The sequence below is a fragment of the Carassius carassius genome, chromosome 27, assembly GCF_963082965.1.
Source record: "Carassius carassius chromosome 27, fCarCar2.1, whole genome shotgun sequence".
Classification (NCBI taxonomy): domain Eukaryota; kingdom Metazoa; phylum Chordata; class Actinopteri; order Cypriniformes; family Cyprinidae; genus Carassius; species Carassius carassius.
Window position 1 is genome coordinate 26,288,808 of NC_081781.1, and position 17,717 is coordinate 26,306,524.

Below are 17,717 nucleotides of genomic sequence, written 5' to 3' on the forward strand. Positions count from 1 at the left end.
AGTCACTTTTGTTGTCACATCACCACAGCACATGTGCCTTGGTGAGTGAAATTCTTTTGAGCTTTTGCAGAAATTGCAGAAACAATTAACATAACATACAGACTTCAACAGGTGAAAATGTGCAATATGCAGATATACACACACACACACACACACACACACACATATATATATTTATTATACATACATGCAGGTGCATCTCAAATTAGGATGACGTGGAAAAGTTCATTTATTTCAGTAATACAACTCAAGTAGTTAATACAATACAATAATGAAGTACTTTAAGTTTTTGGTTCTTTTAATTGTGATAATTTTGGCTCACATTTAACAAAAACCCACCAACTCACTATTTCAAGAAATTAGAATATGGTGACATGCCAATTAGCTAATCAACTCAAAACACCTTCAAAGGTTTCCTGACCCTTCAAAATGGTCTCTCAAGTTGGTTCACTAGGCTACACAATCATGGGGAAGACTGCTGATCTGACAGTTGTCCAGAAGGCAATCATTGACTCCTTTCACAAGGAAAAAAGAAAGAAGCCAAAGAAGCTGGCTGTTCACAGAGTGCTGTATCCAAGCTTGTTAACCCTCTGAAGTTGATTAACGTGTATACGCGTTATGAGGCATTTTCTCCTGATAACCCTGAAAAGAACTTAAATTACACTTTCAGTTTTGATCGTACAGATAAGAGCAATACATCAATCGAATCTGTAAAGGGTCTACTTTTTTTGTATACAGACATAAAACTTTGTGCACTTATAAAGATAACAAACAAGGTGTGCTGTCTGCAGCCTTTGTCTGTGCTGATCTTCATTTACAAACGCTTCATTAAAATGAACTGAAACTCAGTGAATACTCAATGAAGAGACATGAGATATATCTATAAAAAGCTTGACATGTCTACTTTTAAATTAAACAAGTGCTGTCGAAAACAAATATTCTGTGATAGAGTAATCCATATGACAACAACGCGATGTCCGTTTTTCACATCTCCCTTCATTATCTTCTAATGTGACCACGCCCCCGCGCTGAATGCCCTATTCAGATTCTAATGTTTCACTGAAGCGCGCGGCTTGAATACGCCCACACAACAGAAGACAACGCAGCGAGAACGTTCTTCAAGTTCTTTTATTTTACTGTTTGCTTTGCTATAAGAGGATAGAAGAAGATCATGATTATGCTTTGCCTGCACGTTCTGTGAAGCGCAAACGTACGGGTGAAATAAATGAACCGAGAAGGTTTTGGGACAAGAGAAGAAACAAGACACGGGTAAATATTGGAGCTGCATTTCCAAGATGGAGAGAGCTTCGTGACAAGCTGAAACTACAGAGAGATGCCGAACTCGCTTGCATTCTAATAAACAGGTATGGATCCATTCAGCTAACTGTATCTATCCGTATATTTTGTGAAACGATGATGTCTTGTGTAAAGCGCAGACGGACTAGCTCTCATGTATAGTATAATGTAAATCCACATTTGTTCTATATCTAGCTGGATAAAGTAGCTTCAAATGCAGTTCACTATCTTGTTCGTATCATAGTATAAACGTAATTATAATTATTAACGAAAGGGGACCGTGTATTTTTTAACATATATTACTACTAGCCAGATGGAATATTGATTTGATAGGGGTCTGATAGTTCATATATATCTCCGTTCGAAAAGACGTGATAGTCAAAATACTAAGTTAGAATGAGTGAGGAATGTGGGGAGCGACAGAGCGCGTGTTCCAATGAACAACAACTCCCATGAGCCCACGCTCTTTCCCGACGTCATCAAAGTACGTCTTTTGTTATTATTTTGATTGAGTGACCCCTGGTGGCCAAAAATCTCATACTGTACGTTTAAGGTGTTGTGTATTTTCATCAGTTTCAACATGAAAAATAACTTTCATATTGATTCAATGGATGTATTGCATTTTGAGATTTTTTTTAAATTTAAGTTTTTTATGTTATTATAACCTAAAGATGGAGAAACATTCATGTGTGCTATGATCTAGAAGTACACTTTCACCATGTTTAATATATAACAAAAACATGGTAACCATGTATGAATGCATATTTGTCATTTTAACTGAAATTAGGATTAGTGGTGGTGAGACATGGTTGGTTTTCTGGAAAAATCAGTTTTCTGGAAAAAGAAAAAAAAAGAAAAGAAAAATAAAACCCTAATAATAATGATAATATAATACTAATTCTACAACTGATAACAATATAACACACACACTAAGAGCTGATGATCTGCTGGGTTTGTGAAAATGTATCATGTTGTCTACATTCGCTGAAAATGATTTGCTGAAATCAAAACCGTGACTGTACTCTCTTGACCAGCTGTATCACCATGTGGTATGCAAGCACTACTTTAAGGGACCACAAACGTCTGCAGAGAGTGGTGAAGACTGCTGAGAAGATCATCAGGACTCCACTGCCCTCTCTGCATGCCATTTACCACCGCAGAGTCCACAGGAGAGCTGCCTCCATTCTTAAGGACCCCACCCACCACAACACAGACGGTTGACTCTTTTACCCTCAGGACCGAGGTACAGGAGTGTCAAATGCTAAGGAATTCATTCTTCTCCTCAGCCATTAGACTTTAAAATGGGTATCCATTGGACACATACTAGACTCAATCATCTCATAGAATAGGTGGACTGAACTGCCACAGCTCAATTTACACATTTGTAAATGCTCCGAGACATGCGCTTAGGACTGCGCATGCACACTGGCTGATCTAACCTGAGAAATAAGCTTTTTATAATGCTATCTGAGCAAAAGTAACAAGATTTATGACACAGTTGTTGTCAGAATTCTTTGGTGATTTCAAATATGAATTTTTTATGAAATGAAAGCTTAGTGAACAGTTTTGGAGAATTTGATGTTTCCCCATTCAAAGAGATAGGAGCTACACTTGGATTCTCTAGAGGCATTTCAAAAGATGTGAAGAGTGACATGTTGATATTAATGTTGTTAATGTTGTTGAACGTCGTGCACAAATGAGGGCTTACATCACGACCTAGTGTGACCAGTGTGAATGCAACCTGGGAAATAGTTCACGCAAAATTCTCCCAGTACTTTAGTACTGCACATTTAGTTCTGGAACTAAAGCAGTGCGAAAGGCCCTTTTATCTTTATAGTTATCGTGCTTGGTGTGAACAGGCCTATAGTCTCTAACTCTAATAACAAATTATCAGTTAATGGCTAATGATAGACATTATTTGACTGTCTAGCATGGAAATTTAGTTGCATATGCAAGTGATTTACTTGCATTGTAGAGGAGTGTTTAAATACTTTTTAAAAGAAAGTAAAATGTTTTGGTTAACACGGTTACAAGTTTAATAAGCAAAATAACCATCATACTTGAAGTCTTTACAGTCGCGATCCATCCCATTAAGCAAGCCTCTGGAATTAGCTTTTGAGGCATCCCCTTCATCTCCGAGTTTCATCTCAGGACTTTTGTCTTCGTCAAATGGAGAAGCCTTTTCTTTTGAATCACCTTTCTCCCTGCCATCTGGATCTGCATCTGCTCCACCCTGGAAGCACCATAAATCAAAGTTAAACAAAGCCATCCCCAAGGCCAAATTACTTCAGGTTGTGTATAATTATCTTAAATGTAGTCTAATAACCCCCCCCCCTGCAAAATACTACATTGCTCAGTAAATATTCATCCATGGAATTTTATAGTTTCGCTTTACTATTACGATTACTATTGTGCGATTAAGTAAAAAAAAAATTAGAATTTTTTTTTTTCATAGTTTTGTCAATAAAACTTAAATGATTGATCTTGAAAAGGAGTACCTAGTAGGGTTGGGTACCAGACTCAGTACTTTTAAGGGTACCAACCGAATTGCGTTGGTACTACCGAGTACTGATTCACATTAAGTTGGGAAGTCATGGCCTAATGGTTAGAGTGTTGGACTTGCAATCCAAGGGTTGTGAGTTCGAGACTTGGGGTGGCAGGAATTGAAGGTGGGGGGAGAGAATGTACAGCGCTCACTCCACATTCAATACCACGACTGAGGTGCCCTTGAACAAGGCTCCGAACCCCTAACTGCTCCCTGGGCACCGCAGCATAAATAGCTGCTCACTGCTCCAGGTGTGTGTTCACGGTGTGTGTGTGTTCACTGCTGTGTGTGTGCACTTTGGATGGGTTAAACGCAGAACACGAATTCAGAGTATGGGTCACCATACTTGGCTGTATGTCACTTTCACTTTTCACTTAAATCAATTGGTGCTAAATTTCAGTACCTGAAAATGCATCTGCGCAGCTGAGACCCTGTGACATGATGTCACCCCTGCAACTCATTCAAACAGGGCAAGCCAAAAAGTTCAGAAGTGTGGATACATTTCTAGGGCCATATGGTCTCTGTGAAAATGCAGAGGGAAACATGGAGTTCATTCATTTACATCTTAATTTACTCTGTAGTTCGGAATGCCACTGAATTCCTCAATTTTGGATGAATAAATCAAAAGTAGGTCTGCCACTTAATTCAAATCATGATATGAACTAGTGTCCGTGTATATTAAAATGCAAAAAGATGGTTCAAATATGAATCCATCCGCTTGCCTCTGTATGTTTCAATGGCAGAAAAGCGGTATTGTTTACTACACAAACACTGAAGCACACTTGCCGCTCGCTGTGATTTTCAGCCTCTTCATTTCACTATAAATGACAGCATGAACATTTGATCATGAACAAAAATTTAATCTTCAAAGTTGCTGTGAGAGATTTTCATTTGAGAAAACCAGCATCATACTGTATACACACAAACTTCATGGCAACCTGTCAAAATAAAAGTACGGTTTGCGGTTTACTTTTTAACAAAAATATATTACTCTTGAATTAATTTTGTACAGTATAATATGCATATTTAAATATAATATTTCCTATCAAATTTAAATACAACAAATGAAGAAATTAAATATTACAACCAGATTAATCACTTAATTGTAAAAATATTTATACAATTATTAGCCTTTTAAAAAAAAATTTAAGGAATATTCACACAATTTCTCTTCCACGTATACCTTTCAACAATAAACCTCAGTTTATTTTAAATAAATTAAAATGTTTAATTTTCATTTGATTTTCAGAGAAATTAAAACAAGAATTTCTAAAGTCTAAAGTGTGCAGAGCGGGCCGTCACCATCTTGGCAGCGCGTCACCGCGAGACTCTCCCGGACAATCAAAACTGGGCAAAAAGGTGTGAGCTACTTGCTGAAACAGCGGCAATCAGCGCCAGTTCACCTGTCACTCAAGTGGCCACGCCCTTAATTATGCAGAACTTTAAGTCTTAATATAATTTAAACGGATGAGTTATAAAAACAGTTGTCATGAAAGGCAAAATGAGCTATTAAGACCAAAATAGTTTTTTGCACCAGACTGTAAACATGTTTTTTTCTGCTGTAAAATTGGGCATTTTAACATGAGGAGTCAATGGGATTTTGCAGCCAGCCTCAAGCGGCCAGTCGATGAATTGCAGTTTTAGTCACTTCCTTATTAGCCTCACGAGAGAGAGCGGGAGGTTGGCGCTCGGTAATTACACAATAAAGTACAAAAAACATTTACCGATAGCTTCCGGCACCAATATTCAGGCAACAATATCAATATAAAATATTATCAATATTAATTTAAAGGTGTGTAGTAACTAATTACATGTAATCTGGATTACATAATCATATTCCAAAAACTAAGTACTTGTAATTAGATTAACCCCTTAGATCGGCCCCAGATTATTGTGGTTTCACTTTAACAGCAGGTTAAAACATCACACCCTTACTTGATCTGTACAAACTATGCATCAGTACAAAGATTAAAGTCAACGATATCGCTGTAAATGAAGTGACCCCAACTAAGCAAGCCAGAGGCGACAGTGGCAAGTAACCGAAACTCCTTCGGAGAAACCAGGCTCAGTTGGGGGGCCAGTTCTCCTCTGACCAGACAAAACCAGCAGCTCAATTCCAGGCTGCAGCAAAGTTAGATTGTGCAGAAGAATCATCTGTTTCCTGTGGTCTTGTCCTGGTGGTCATCTGAGACTAGGTCTTTACAGGGGATCTGTATCTGGGGCTCTAGTTGTCCTGGTCTCCGCTGTCTTTCAGGGATGTAGAGATCCTTTCTAGGTGCCGATCCACCATCTGGTCTGGATACGTACTGGATCCGGGTGACTGCAGTGACCCTCTGATCTGGATACAGACTGGATCTGGTGGCTACGGTGACCTTGGAATAAGAGACAGACTAATATTAGCATAGATGCCTTTCTTCTAATGATGTAGCAAGTACATTGGGTGTTATGGGAAGTGTTCCCGGTTTACCTAATTAATGCAGCCTAAAAATCCTTTAACGGATTTGGATATTAAAAGCATATTAGTATGTTATGTGTAAGCCAGGTTAAAGAGATGGGTCTTCAATCTAGATTAAACTGCAAGAGTGTGTCTGCCTCCCGAACAATGTTAGGTAGGTTATTCCAGAGTTTAGGCACCAAATAGGAAAAGGATCTGGGTCCCCGCAGTTGATTTTGATATTCTAGGGATTATCAAATTTCCTGAGTTTTGAGAATGTAGCGGACGTAGATGATTATAATGTAAAAGGAGCTCATTCAAAAACTGAGGTGCTAAACCATTCAGGGCTGGCAAGCAATATTTTAAAATCTATACAATGTTTGATAGGGAGCCAGTGCAGTGTTGACAGGACCGGGCTAATATGGTCATACTTCCTGGTTCTAGTAAGAACTCTTGCTGCTGCATTTAGGACTAGCTGTAGTTTGATTACTAAGCGTGCAGAACAACCACCCAATAAAGCATTACAATAATCTAACCTTGAGGTCATAAATGCATGGATTAACATTTCTGCACTTGACATTGAAAGCATAGGCCGTGATTTAGATATATATTTTATGATGGAAAAATGCAGTTTTACAAATGCTAGAAACGTGGCTTTCTAAGGAAAGATTGCGATCAAATAGCACACCTAGGTTCCTAACTGATGACGAAGAATTGACAGAGCAGCCATCAAGTCTTAGTGTTTTAGGTTATTACATGCAGAGTTTTTAGGTCCTATAATTAGCACCTTTGTTTTTTTCAGAATTTAGCAGTAAGATATTACTTGTCATCCAGTTTTTTATATCAACTATGCAATCCATTAGTTTTTCAAATTGGTGTGTTTCACCGGGCCGCGAAGAAATATAGAATGAGTATCATCAACATAACAGTTAAAGCTAACACCGTTTTCTGATGATATCTCCCAGGGGTAACATATATAGTGTGAAGAGTAGCGGCCCTAGTACTGAGCCTTGAGGTAGTCCACACTGCACTTGTGATCGATATGATACCTCTTCATTCACTGCTACGAATTGATGGCGGTCATATGTACGATTTAAACCATGCAAATGCACTTCCATTAATGCCAACAAAGTGTTCAAGTCTATGCAAAAGAATGTTGTGGTCAATTGTGTCAAACGCAACACTAAGATCTAATAGAACTAATAGAGAGATACAACCACGATCAGATGATAAGAGCAGGTCATTTGTAACACTAAGGAGAGCAGTCTCAGTACTATGATAAGGTCTAAATCCTGACTGGAAATCCTCACATATACCATTTTTCTCTAAGGAGGAATATAATTGTGAGGATACCACCTTTTCTAGTATCTTGGAAACAAAAGGGAGATTCGAGATTGGTCTATAATTAACTAGTTCTTTGGGGTCAAGTTGTGTTTTTTGATGAGAGGCTTAATAACAGCCAGTTTGAAGGTTTTGGGGACATATCCTAATGACAATGAGGAATTAATAATAGTCAGAAGAGGATCTATGACTTCTGAAAGCACCTTTTTTAGGAGCTTAGATGGTATAGGGTCTAACTTACATGTTGTTTTAGATGATTTAACAAGCTTATACAATTCTTCCTCTCCTATAGTAGAGAATGAGTGGAACTGTTCCTCAGGGGGTCTATAGTGCACATAGTCTATAGTCTGATGTGATACTGTAGTTGACGGCTGAATGATTACAATTTTATCTCTAACAGTATGGATTTTATAAGTAGTTCATAAAGTCATTACTGCTGTGATGTTGGGAAATGTCAACACTTGAGGCTTTATTTTTCGTTAATTTAGCCACTGTATTGAATAAATACCTGGGGTTATGTTTGTTTTCTTCTAAAAAGAGAAGAAAAGTAATCAGATCTAGCAGATTTGAATGCTTTTCTGTAGGACAGGTTACTTTCCCGCCAAGCAATACAAAATACCTCTAGTTTTGTTTTCCTCCAGCTGCGCTCTATTTTTCGGGCTGCTCTCTTTAGGGTGTGAGTAAGCTCATTATAACATGGTGTCATACTGGTTTCCTTAACCTTCGTTAAGCGTAAAGGAGCAACTGTATTTAAAATGCTAGAAAAGAGAGGGCAGTGTTCTGGAAGGAAGGGTCCAGGTAAGGGGCGGAGTCCGGTGGCTGCACACGCTCCCCTCTTCGTTCTGGTGGCGGCTTCCAGCTGCGTCATCCTTCTCTCTGGCCACGATGCTTGACGGGGATCGACGGCCTGGCATCCTGGCCGGATGGCTGTATAAATGGGTGCGGTTCTCGTCATGTCATTCTATACATGCAAGACCTTCGTTCATCTTCAGAACACATATTAAAAAGGGTCATATGATGCTATTTTAAAGATCATTATTTTGTGTATTTGGAATAACAGAATATGTAGACATGCTTTAATGTTCAAAAAACACATTATTTTTCAAATACTGTATATTATTGTGGCAGAAGACAGTAATGCTTTTAATATCCAAATCCGTTAAAGGATTTTTAGGCTGCATTAATTAGGTAAACCTGAACCGGGAACATTTCCCATAACACCCGATGTACTTGCTACATTATTAGAAGAACGGAATCTACGCTAATATTTGTCTGTTTCTCTCTCATTCCGAGGTCACCGTAGCCACCATACAGTCTGTATCCAGATCAGAGGGTCACTGCAGTCACTCGGATCCAGTACGTATCCAGACCAGATGGTGGATCAGCACCTAGAAAGGACCTCTACATCCCTGAAAGACAGCGGAGACCAGGACAACTAGAGCCCCAGATACAGATCCCCTGTAAAGACCTAGACTCAGATGACCACCAAGACAAGACCACAAGAAACAGATGATTCTTCTGCACAGTCTGACTTTGCTGCAGCCTGGAATTGAACTGCTGGTTTCATCTGGTCAGAAGAGAACTGCCCCCCCCCCCCCCCCCAACTGAGCCTGGTTTCTCCCAAGATTTTTTTCTCCATTCTGTCACTGATGGAGTTTCGGTTCCTTGCCGCTGTCGCCTCTGGCTTGCTTAGTTGGGGTCACTTCATCTACAGCGATATCGTTGACTTGATTGCAAATAAATGCACAGACACTATTTAAACTGAACAGAGATGACATCACTGAATTCAATGATGAAATGCCTTTAACTGTCATTTTGCATTATTGACACTTTTTTCCTAATGAATGTTGTTCAGTTGCTTTGACGCAATGTATTTTGTATAAAGCGCTATATAAATAAAGGTGACTTGACTTAAACAATGCTGATTATGGTTGAGTGAGAGAAATTTATGACAATTTTCATTTTTGGGTGAACTAACCCTTTAAATACTCCATATATTCACTAGTGCAGGGTGGCCAAAGTTGGTCCAGGAGAGCCACAGAGTTCAGCTCCAACCCTAATCAAACACACCTGAACAAGCTAATCCAGAAATAAGTGTTACTAGAAAGCTAAAAGGCAGGTGAGTTTTTATTAACTTTATTAAATTAATTCTCACAAATTCTGTCCTGATTTTATAACACATATGCTTGAGAAAAAAAGTGTGAAAAGAGTGTAATAAGATAATTGACTCACATAGCCTCCATTTCTGTAGTGACCATCCATCTTGTCTCCAGGGGAAGAACTGAGGACATACTCCACCATACTCAGACCCAGACCACCCCCCTCTGAGCGAGGGGACAGCACCGAGCTTGCATCTCCGTTCCCGTTGTAGCTCTGGCCTGGTCGCCTTTGCACCATAATGGGCTGCGAAACAGAATGATCTAGACACAGCAGAGGAAAATAATACTGTGGGTTAGTTCACCCAATAATCAAAATTATGTAATTAATAACTCTCCCTCATGTCGTTCCAAACCAGTGAGACCTCCATTTATCTTCGGAACACAGTTTAAGATATTTTAGATTTAGTCCGAGAGCTCTCAGCTCAGCAGTTCAGTCAGTGTACTGTTTGAATAAATGAATTACTCCAGGAAATTGGTCTGTTTGAACTCCGATGGATTGTCAGCCACAATAAAAAAAGTTAACAGCTTAAGTCATTTGTGGATTAATGCGTATTGGAGACGCGAACCGTTTAAAACGATTCAATTTGATTTGGTGAACTGGTTCAAAAAGATCCGGTTACATCGAATTATTTGTTCACGAACCGGATATCACAAACTGCTTTGTTTTGAACTCTCTCACAACAGACACGGAAGAGAAGACAATGCTGACTAAAGTCATAGTTTTTGCTATTTTTGGACCAAAATGTATTTTCGATGCTTCAAATAATCTAACTGACCCTCTGATGTCACATGGACTACTTTGAAGATGTTTTACTTACCATTCTGGACATGGAAAGTAGACCGTACACACAGTTTCAATGGAGGGACTGAGAGCTCTATGACTAAATCTAAAATATCTTAAGCTGTGTTCCGAAGATAAATGGAGGTCTCACTGGTTTGGAACGGCATGAGGGTGAGTTATTAATGAGATCATTTTTTTTTATTATTGGGTGAACTAACCCTTTAAGTTTTTTTTTAGGTCATCATACATCTAACAATCCAAGTTCACACTCGGAGTTAAGAGATGTTAAGATTAAAACTACCAACTCCGCAGTGAGTCAGTGTCTGGACGTAGGACAGAGCAAGTGTAAATATATCTTCTAGTCTATATTTCCATCTTGTAATGCTGCTGGTTTAGGTTATTATTATTATCAAATATATATATTTTGTAAAAAGAGCAAACACTATCTAACTGGACACAAGAGTTGTGTCGCACTAAAAGTCTGTCTAAACTTTATGACACCACACTACAGTTGCAAATCATCCGATGATGTAGTAGCACTGTAAGATTACATTTGTTTGAATACATTGAGAAAGTGATTGCATTTGAATGTGCTATATCTGTTAAAATCATGTTTAACCCGAAAAAATTCTAAATAAATAAAAGGAACCTTGAGAACTAGCCTGTAACATCCTGCTCAGTTATTGCAGTCATTATAATCTTCTGATCTGAGAGATCCATCTGTATCAAGCTAAATATGTTTAACATGTGAATTTGTGCTGAATATGCAGTTATATTATGGGCCGTTGGCATGAATTGTACTTGTGATGAAGAGCTCTTGGAGCAAGTGAAAACTACGACGCTGACTATAAAAAAAAAAAACTCTGCTCCTCGCTCCAGTCAGAATCACTCTGCTCACATACTGTGCCTGGCAGCATGTCTCTATGGCAAATGCACAGGGGGAGAGCTGAGCCCATTTGGAGCTACGGGAACCCTGAGTGGAGCTTCGGCTAATGATAAAAAGAAAACCGATTTTAAGTCAACCAAATCGATGTAAACTACACATTCGATTCATCGCCCAGCCCTACTATAAAGTACCAGTAAAATTCAACTTTTCTAGATACCAGCTTTGGTACCACAGCAAAAACTACTATAACTTTTTTTTTAACCATTTGAAAAAAAAAAATGTTTTTAATTATTTCATTATAATGTAATTGTTATTATTATAAATAATGGTAAATAGAACATGCAGCCTTCAAATGATGTTAAATAATATAAACATCAAATTAAAAAGATCTAATGAAAGTAAATACTGTGTTCCTGTAGCTCAATTGGTAGAGCATTGCGTTTTCAAGCACAAGGTTGGGGGTTCGATTCCCCAGGAACAAATGATAGGTAAAAAACTGATAGCCTGACTGCACTGTAAGTCGCTTTGGATAAAAGCGTCTGCTAAATGCATAAATTTAATTTTCATTTTTAAATGTAATTTAATTTAAAATTATAAATTAATTTAATTTTAATGTAAATAACTATTTTCTAAGCACTCAAAGCACTTTACATTGGCTACGTGTACATGCAACCAAATAATCTGCCTGTAATCAGATTAAAAGCTCAATCGTACTGAAAAGCCTTCATGTAAACACCTCAATTGATCTGAAATGATATTTCGATCAGATTGAAGGGGGTGGTTTATTCCTTTATTAATACGATTGAGAGTGCATGTGAACAATCAATCGGATTGAACCCAGAGACTGAAAGGACTGCGCATGTGCAATGACGCAGAAATAATGTAATGACGTATGATGCGTGGAACAAACAGGTCTTCCTTTTGAATAAAGTGTTGTATAAATGCGTGTCATGTCATTGTAAAATTCTCCTTTCACTCAGCAACTGTGAAGTGGAGCAGGACAACACTCAACCAGTCCTTGTTTTCGATTCTCATCCACAGGCAATGCGTTTTGGGGCGTGGGGAGGGGCATTTTTACTGCATGATACATTTGAGCAGCACAAGACAGTGGTTTATAAGTATATTTATCCATAAATGGATAAATATAAAATATTATTGTGTTGTTAAAAACAAAGAGAGAAACTGAGTAGGAGAGTGGTTATTATGTGCAAACAGTGAGATAATCTTTATTTGTGCAGTGTGCGCATGTCAAAAAAATAATCAATTCCAATTTAGAGCTGGTGACACATGCGCACAACAAGCTGATCACTTATTTTAGCATTGTAAATACTACATCCAGATTCATAAATCGGAATTAATTCAGTCACACATGATTAATCTTACTGTGTATGTAAATTAATTGTTATATCAGATGTTATCTGTAAAGGCCGGGACAAACCAATTTGACTTTAAAGAACAAGTGGTGATGAAAGCCGACGGTTTACCTTAACCTAAATGGACAAAGCAGCATTGCAATTAAAAACAATACTTTGTTAGATATTACATGGAGCATGGGTGAATACAAAATGTCATTGAATCTTCTCTGAAGACAGAAACTTCTAAAGGTACATTGATATACTTAATTCATTCATATATTCATTTGTATAATTCCCTAAGCACTCTTTAAGTCATTGCAACTTTTCCATCTGCGTTCACTGCGAGCGAGACTATTACTTAAAACTTTGCATTACGCTGGATAGTATTTATTAGTGTTGGGTGATATGATTTTTTAAATTGTCATATTGTCAGCCCGTGAGATCGACGTGACAATATTATCGTGCATGGGTGAAGCACGGGAGAGAATCTTTGTTCTTGTCATAGCATAACTATTTGGTGTTTTAAACTGCACAGGTGCGTGAGAGAGAACCTATGGAATCACCAATAATCTAACAAATATACTTTTAAACATACTGATGAACTAATGTTAAATATAAAAATACTGTATTTAAAACAACTAGTTAATATAGTCGGAGGCAACTGTCATACCGCGTGTCCTGTGACAAATTTGCCACATCTGTGCATGGAAGTTATCAGCCTACATGGTCTGCAAAATCAGTCAACTGTGAAAATCAATAGTAGATTTCATTTAAAGTCCAACAGTTTAACACTAATATTGGACATAAACGAACACGTTAAATATAAAGTATTTAAAACCGTTAAGTTCATATATTTGGAGTAAAGTTCAATTGAATTGATGCATCAGTCATAATGATGCATGACGAGCCCGACGCACTAGTCGACTAAAAACGAGATTTGTCAGTTCATTCAACTCGTTCACGAACGAGAAAATCTCTCGATCTTGTTCAGTGAAGGGTGTATTCGTTCACTACTTCCAACAAATCACATGCTCCCCTCACTTCGACGCACAACCACAGAAACAAGAAATGAGATGCATTCTAACATAACTGTGGCATTAAACTTAAAAATGTAAAGTTAGTGAGGGCTCGTTAAAAATATTGCACATATAGAGGCCATTCAGATTACTTGTTAAAGTGCAATAAAATACCTTATATCTGCATACGATGTATATCTGTTTGTGGATGGAGACACGATATTATCATCTATCGGCACAGTATTTATTTATCCTCATTTGTTCAAATTGCGGTAATCGAATAGGATTCTAACCAAGGGGAATTTTATCAAACCGGTAATTGTTCCAGCTCTATTGCATTGTGTGCTTAACAGTATAAAAAAAACAAAAAACTTTTAATTAAGAATGGCAAAGTTTCATACAAAAAGCGTGTAAAGCGCAAGCGAAATAAAATATTTTTCAATTTAATTTTTTTTTTTTTAACTGTCTGTACTGCACACTGAATCACAATCCTCTGATTGGCCATAAAGTTTCAAAAGTATATTCCACATTTATTTTTAGGGATTTTTTAGGGAAGTCTTAAAGAGTTATAAGCCATGAACAAAGCCGACTAGCTATGAAGAGAATGGGAAAAAAACAAAACTTTGAATGAAAATTGGACAAAGACTATAAGACTGGTACAAGACTGTACTGAACAGCTGTAGTAAAATAAACTAAAATAACTACAATCCCTTAAAGTGTTACGGATCACTCGGGAAGCTGAGGAGTAACAGAATGAAGAAGTTTATTGTACACAGACACAAGCAGAGGAGCAGGTAGTGATGGGTGACAATGAGGATGGATCCGTCAAGGTAGGGTGAAGACTTCTTGGAGGGACGGTGAGCCACACACACGCACACTTGGGGAACTGGGTCTTCGGAGAGAATCGCTGGAGAGAGTAGAAGAGGAGTTAGTCCTTATAGTAAGCATACAGGAATGATCTTGTCGCGAACGTGACCGGACAATGTTTGATTGCGTGTGTGTGGCTTTTATGGTGCTGCGGTGATAGGCTGGTGATGAGGATCAGGTGGATGTGATTTAGAACTCCGGTGAGGGTGTGCGTTGTGATTGTGTGGAGGTGGAACCTGGCGTGTTTGTAACAGTATCCCCCTCCCCACGGCCCGCTCCTGAGGGCCGGGGACCCCGACGACGTGGTGGGCGTCCTCTTCCCCTGGGAGCTAGTCGGTTGGGATGATTGGAGTGGAAGGTATCGAGTAAGGTGGGATCCAGGATGTCGTTGCGTGGGACCCAGGAACGTTCCTCTGGACCGTAACCTTCCCAGTCCACTAGGTATTCCAGCTGCCCACCACGCCGCCTGGAGTCCAGGATGTCCTTGACTGTGTAGGCCACGCAGTCATCTAGGAGGAGAGGAGGGGGGGCTTCAGCTTCGCCAGGTTCTGTGGAGGGAGAGACAGAAGGATGGTGAGGTTTAAGGAGTGACACATGGAATGTGGGGTGAATCCGGTACTCAGGGGGAAGCTGGAGTTTGTAAGTGACCGGATTGATCTGCTGGGTGATGGTGAATGGGCCAATGAATCTGGGACTGAGCTTGCGGCAGGGTAGACACAGGCGGATGTCCCGGGTGGACAGCCAGACCTTCTGACCGGGTTGGTAGTTAGGAGCCTCGGATCGGCGAAGGTCGGCTGTCGTCCTGCGTCTGCGAAGTGCCCGCTGAAGTTGGTGATGTGCCGCGTCCCCGACCCTCTCGCTCTCCCGGAACCAGTAGTCGATGGCGGGGACATCCGAGGGTTCACCTGACCAGGGGAATATAGGTGGTTGGTAGCAGAGTATGCACTGGAAGGGTGGTGGGTTGGCGGAGGGAATTCTGTGCGTACTCTGCCCACCCCAGGAATAGGTTCCAGGAGTTCTGGTGGCCGTGACAGAAGGTACGGAGGAAGCGTCCGATCTCCTGGACCTTCCTCTCCGTCTGCCCGATTGAAAGTGAAAGTGACGTGACATTCAGCCAAGTATGGTGACCCATACTCAGAATTTGTGCTCTGCATTTAACCCATCCAAAGTGCACACACACAGAGCAGTGAACACACACACACACTGTGAACACACACCCGGAGCAGTGGGCAGCCATTTATGCTGCGGCGCCCGGGGAGCAGATGGGGGTTCGATGCCTTGCTCAAGGGCACCTAAGTCATGGTATTGAGGGTGGAGAGAGCACTATACATGCACTCCCCCCACCCACAATTCCTGCCAGCCCGAGACTCGAACTCACAACCTTTCGATTGCCAATCCAACTCTCTAACCATTAGGCCACGATTGAGGATGATACCCGGAGGACAGGCTGATGGCCCCACCTAGGAGGGAATGGAAGGCTTTCCACACCCGGGAGATGAACTGGGGGCCTCGGTCCGATACGATATCTTCTGGGATGCCGAAGTACCTGAAGACATGGTTGAACAGTAATTCAGCCGTTTCCATGGCTGTAGGTAGGCCCTTTAGAGGAAGACGACAGGATTTAGAAAATCTATCCACTATAACCAAAATACAGGTATTGTTATCTGAAGGCGGGAGGTCAGTAATGAAGTCCACCCCTAGGTGTGACCACGGGCGATTAGGAACGGGCAGAGGATGGAGCTTGCCAGATGGTAGATGGCGAGGACTTTTGGACATGGCGCAGCTGGTACATCCACTCACGTACCTCCTGACATCCGAGGCCATGTTGGGCCACCAGAAGCGTTCCCTTAGCAGCGAGAGAGTTTCATTGACCCCCGGGTGACCAGTGCCAAGTGACGTATGAGTGGAGTGGATGAGTGGGGTGCGCCGTGTCCTGGGGATGTATAGGTGTCCCGGTGGGCAACCCGGCGGGGGGTTGGTAGGAGGCTCGGCTGGAGGAAGAGTGTCAGAAGACCAAGTAATCGGAGAGACAATTATATTTTCTGGGAGGATGGTTTCTGGTGTTTCAGATTTCTCTTCGAGAGCGTAGCATCTGGATAGGGCATCGGCCTTTACGTTTTTCACCCCTGGGCGGTACGAGATGGTGAATTGGAAGCAGGTGAAGAATAACGCCCAGCGGTTCTTATGGTCAGTGAGGACTTGAAATGGGTGTTTGGCTCCCTCTAGCCAATGCCTCCATTCCTCCAGAGCTAGTTTGATGGCTAGTAATTCCCGATTTCCGATGTCGTAGTTTACCTCCGCCGGGTTGAGTTTCCGGGCTTTTGAGGCTTCTGTGGCGGTTGGAGTCCAGGAGAGAGACTTAGGTTTCTGGCGGTGGAGATTGGTAAGAGGACTGGTGATGGTACTGAAGTTGCGTATAAACAGTCTATAGAAATTGGCGAAGCCAAGGAACCGCTGCAATTCATTGATGGTGGTTGGAGTGGGCCAATCCTTGACTGCGCTCACCTTCCCCTCGTCCATCCGGATGCCACTGCGATTGATGGTATAGCCAAGGAACTGCACTGAGGGCTGATGGAAGGAACATTTTTCCGGCTTTGAGGTAGAGCTGGTAGTCCCTCAGGCGTTGCAGGACCTCCACAACATGGCGTTGATGTTCTGCCAGGCTCCGGGAATAGATGAGGATATCATCGATATATACCAAGACGGACTTGTGGAGGAAATCCCGGAGCACCTCGTGGATAAAATCCTGGAATACGGAGGGGGCGTTGCATCATGCCGTATCAAGCCCATACGGCATGATGCAATATTCGTAGTGACCAGTAGGGGTAATGAAGGCGGTCTTCCACTCATCCCCCTCACGTATCCGGATGAGGTTGTATGCGCTGCGGAGGTCCAACTTGGTGAACACAGTGGCACCACGGAGATGTTCCAGGGCAGCTGGGACGAGGGGAAGTGGGTACCGGAATTTTACAGTTATGTTATTGAGTGCTCGGTAATCAATAAATGGCCTCAAGCCTCCATCCTTCTTCTCTACGAA

At 40.7% G+C, this 17,717-nt stretch overlaps 1 protein-coding gene across 9 annotated transcripts in view; it reads right to left on the minus strand.

Annotated features, from left to right (window-relative positions):
- LOC132107082 (pumilio homolog 2-like) overlaps positions 1-17,717 on the minus strand; it is a 131,858-nt gene that overhangs the window by 100,017 nt on the left and 14,124 nt on the right. For all 9 annotated transcript variants that reach the window (XM_059513270.1, XM_059513267.1, XM_059513264.1 and 6 more), the window contains exons 5-6: positions 9,849-10,036; positions 3,357-3,529 (exon numbers count right to left, since the gene is read on the minus strand). In XM_059513270.1, coding sequence (XP_059369253.1) covers positions 3,357-3,529; positions 9,849-10,036 — 361 coding nt within the window. The remainder of the gene's footprint in view (positions 1-3,356; positions 3,530-9,848; positions 10,037-17,717) is intronic.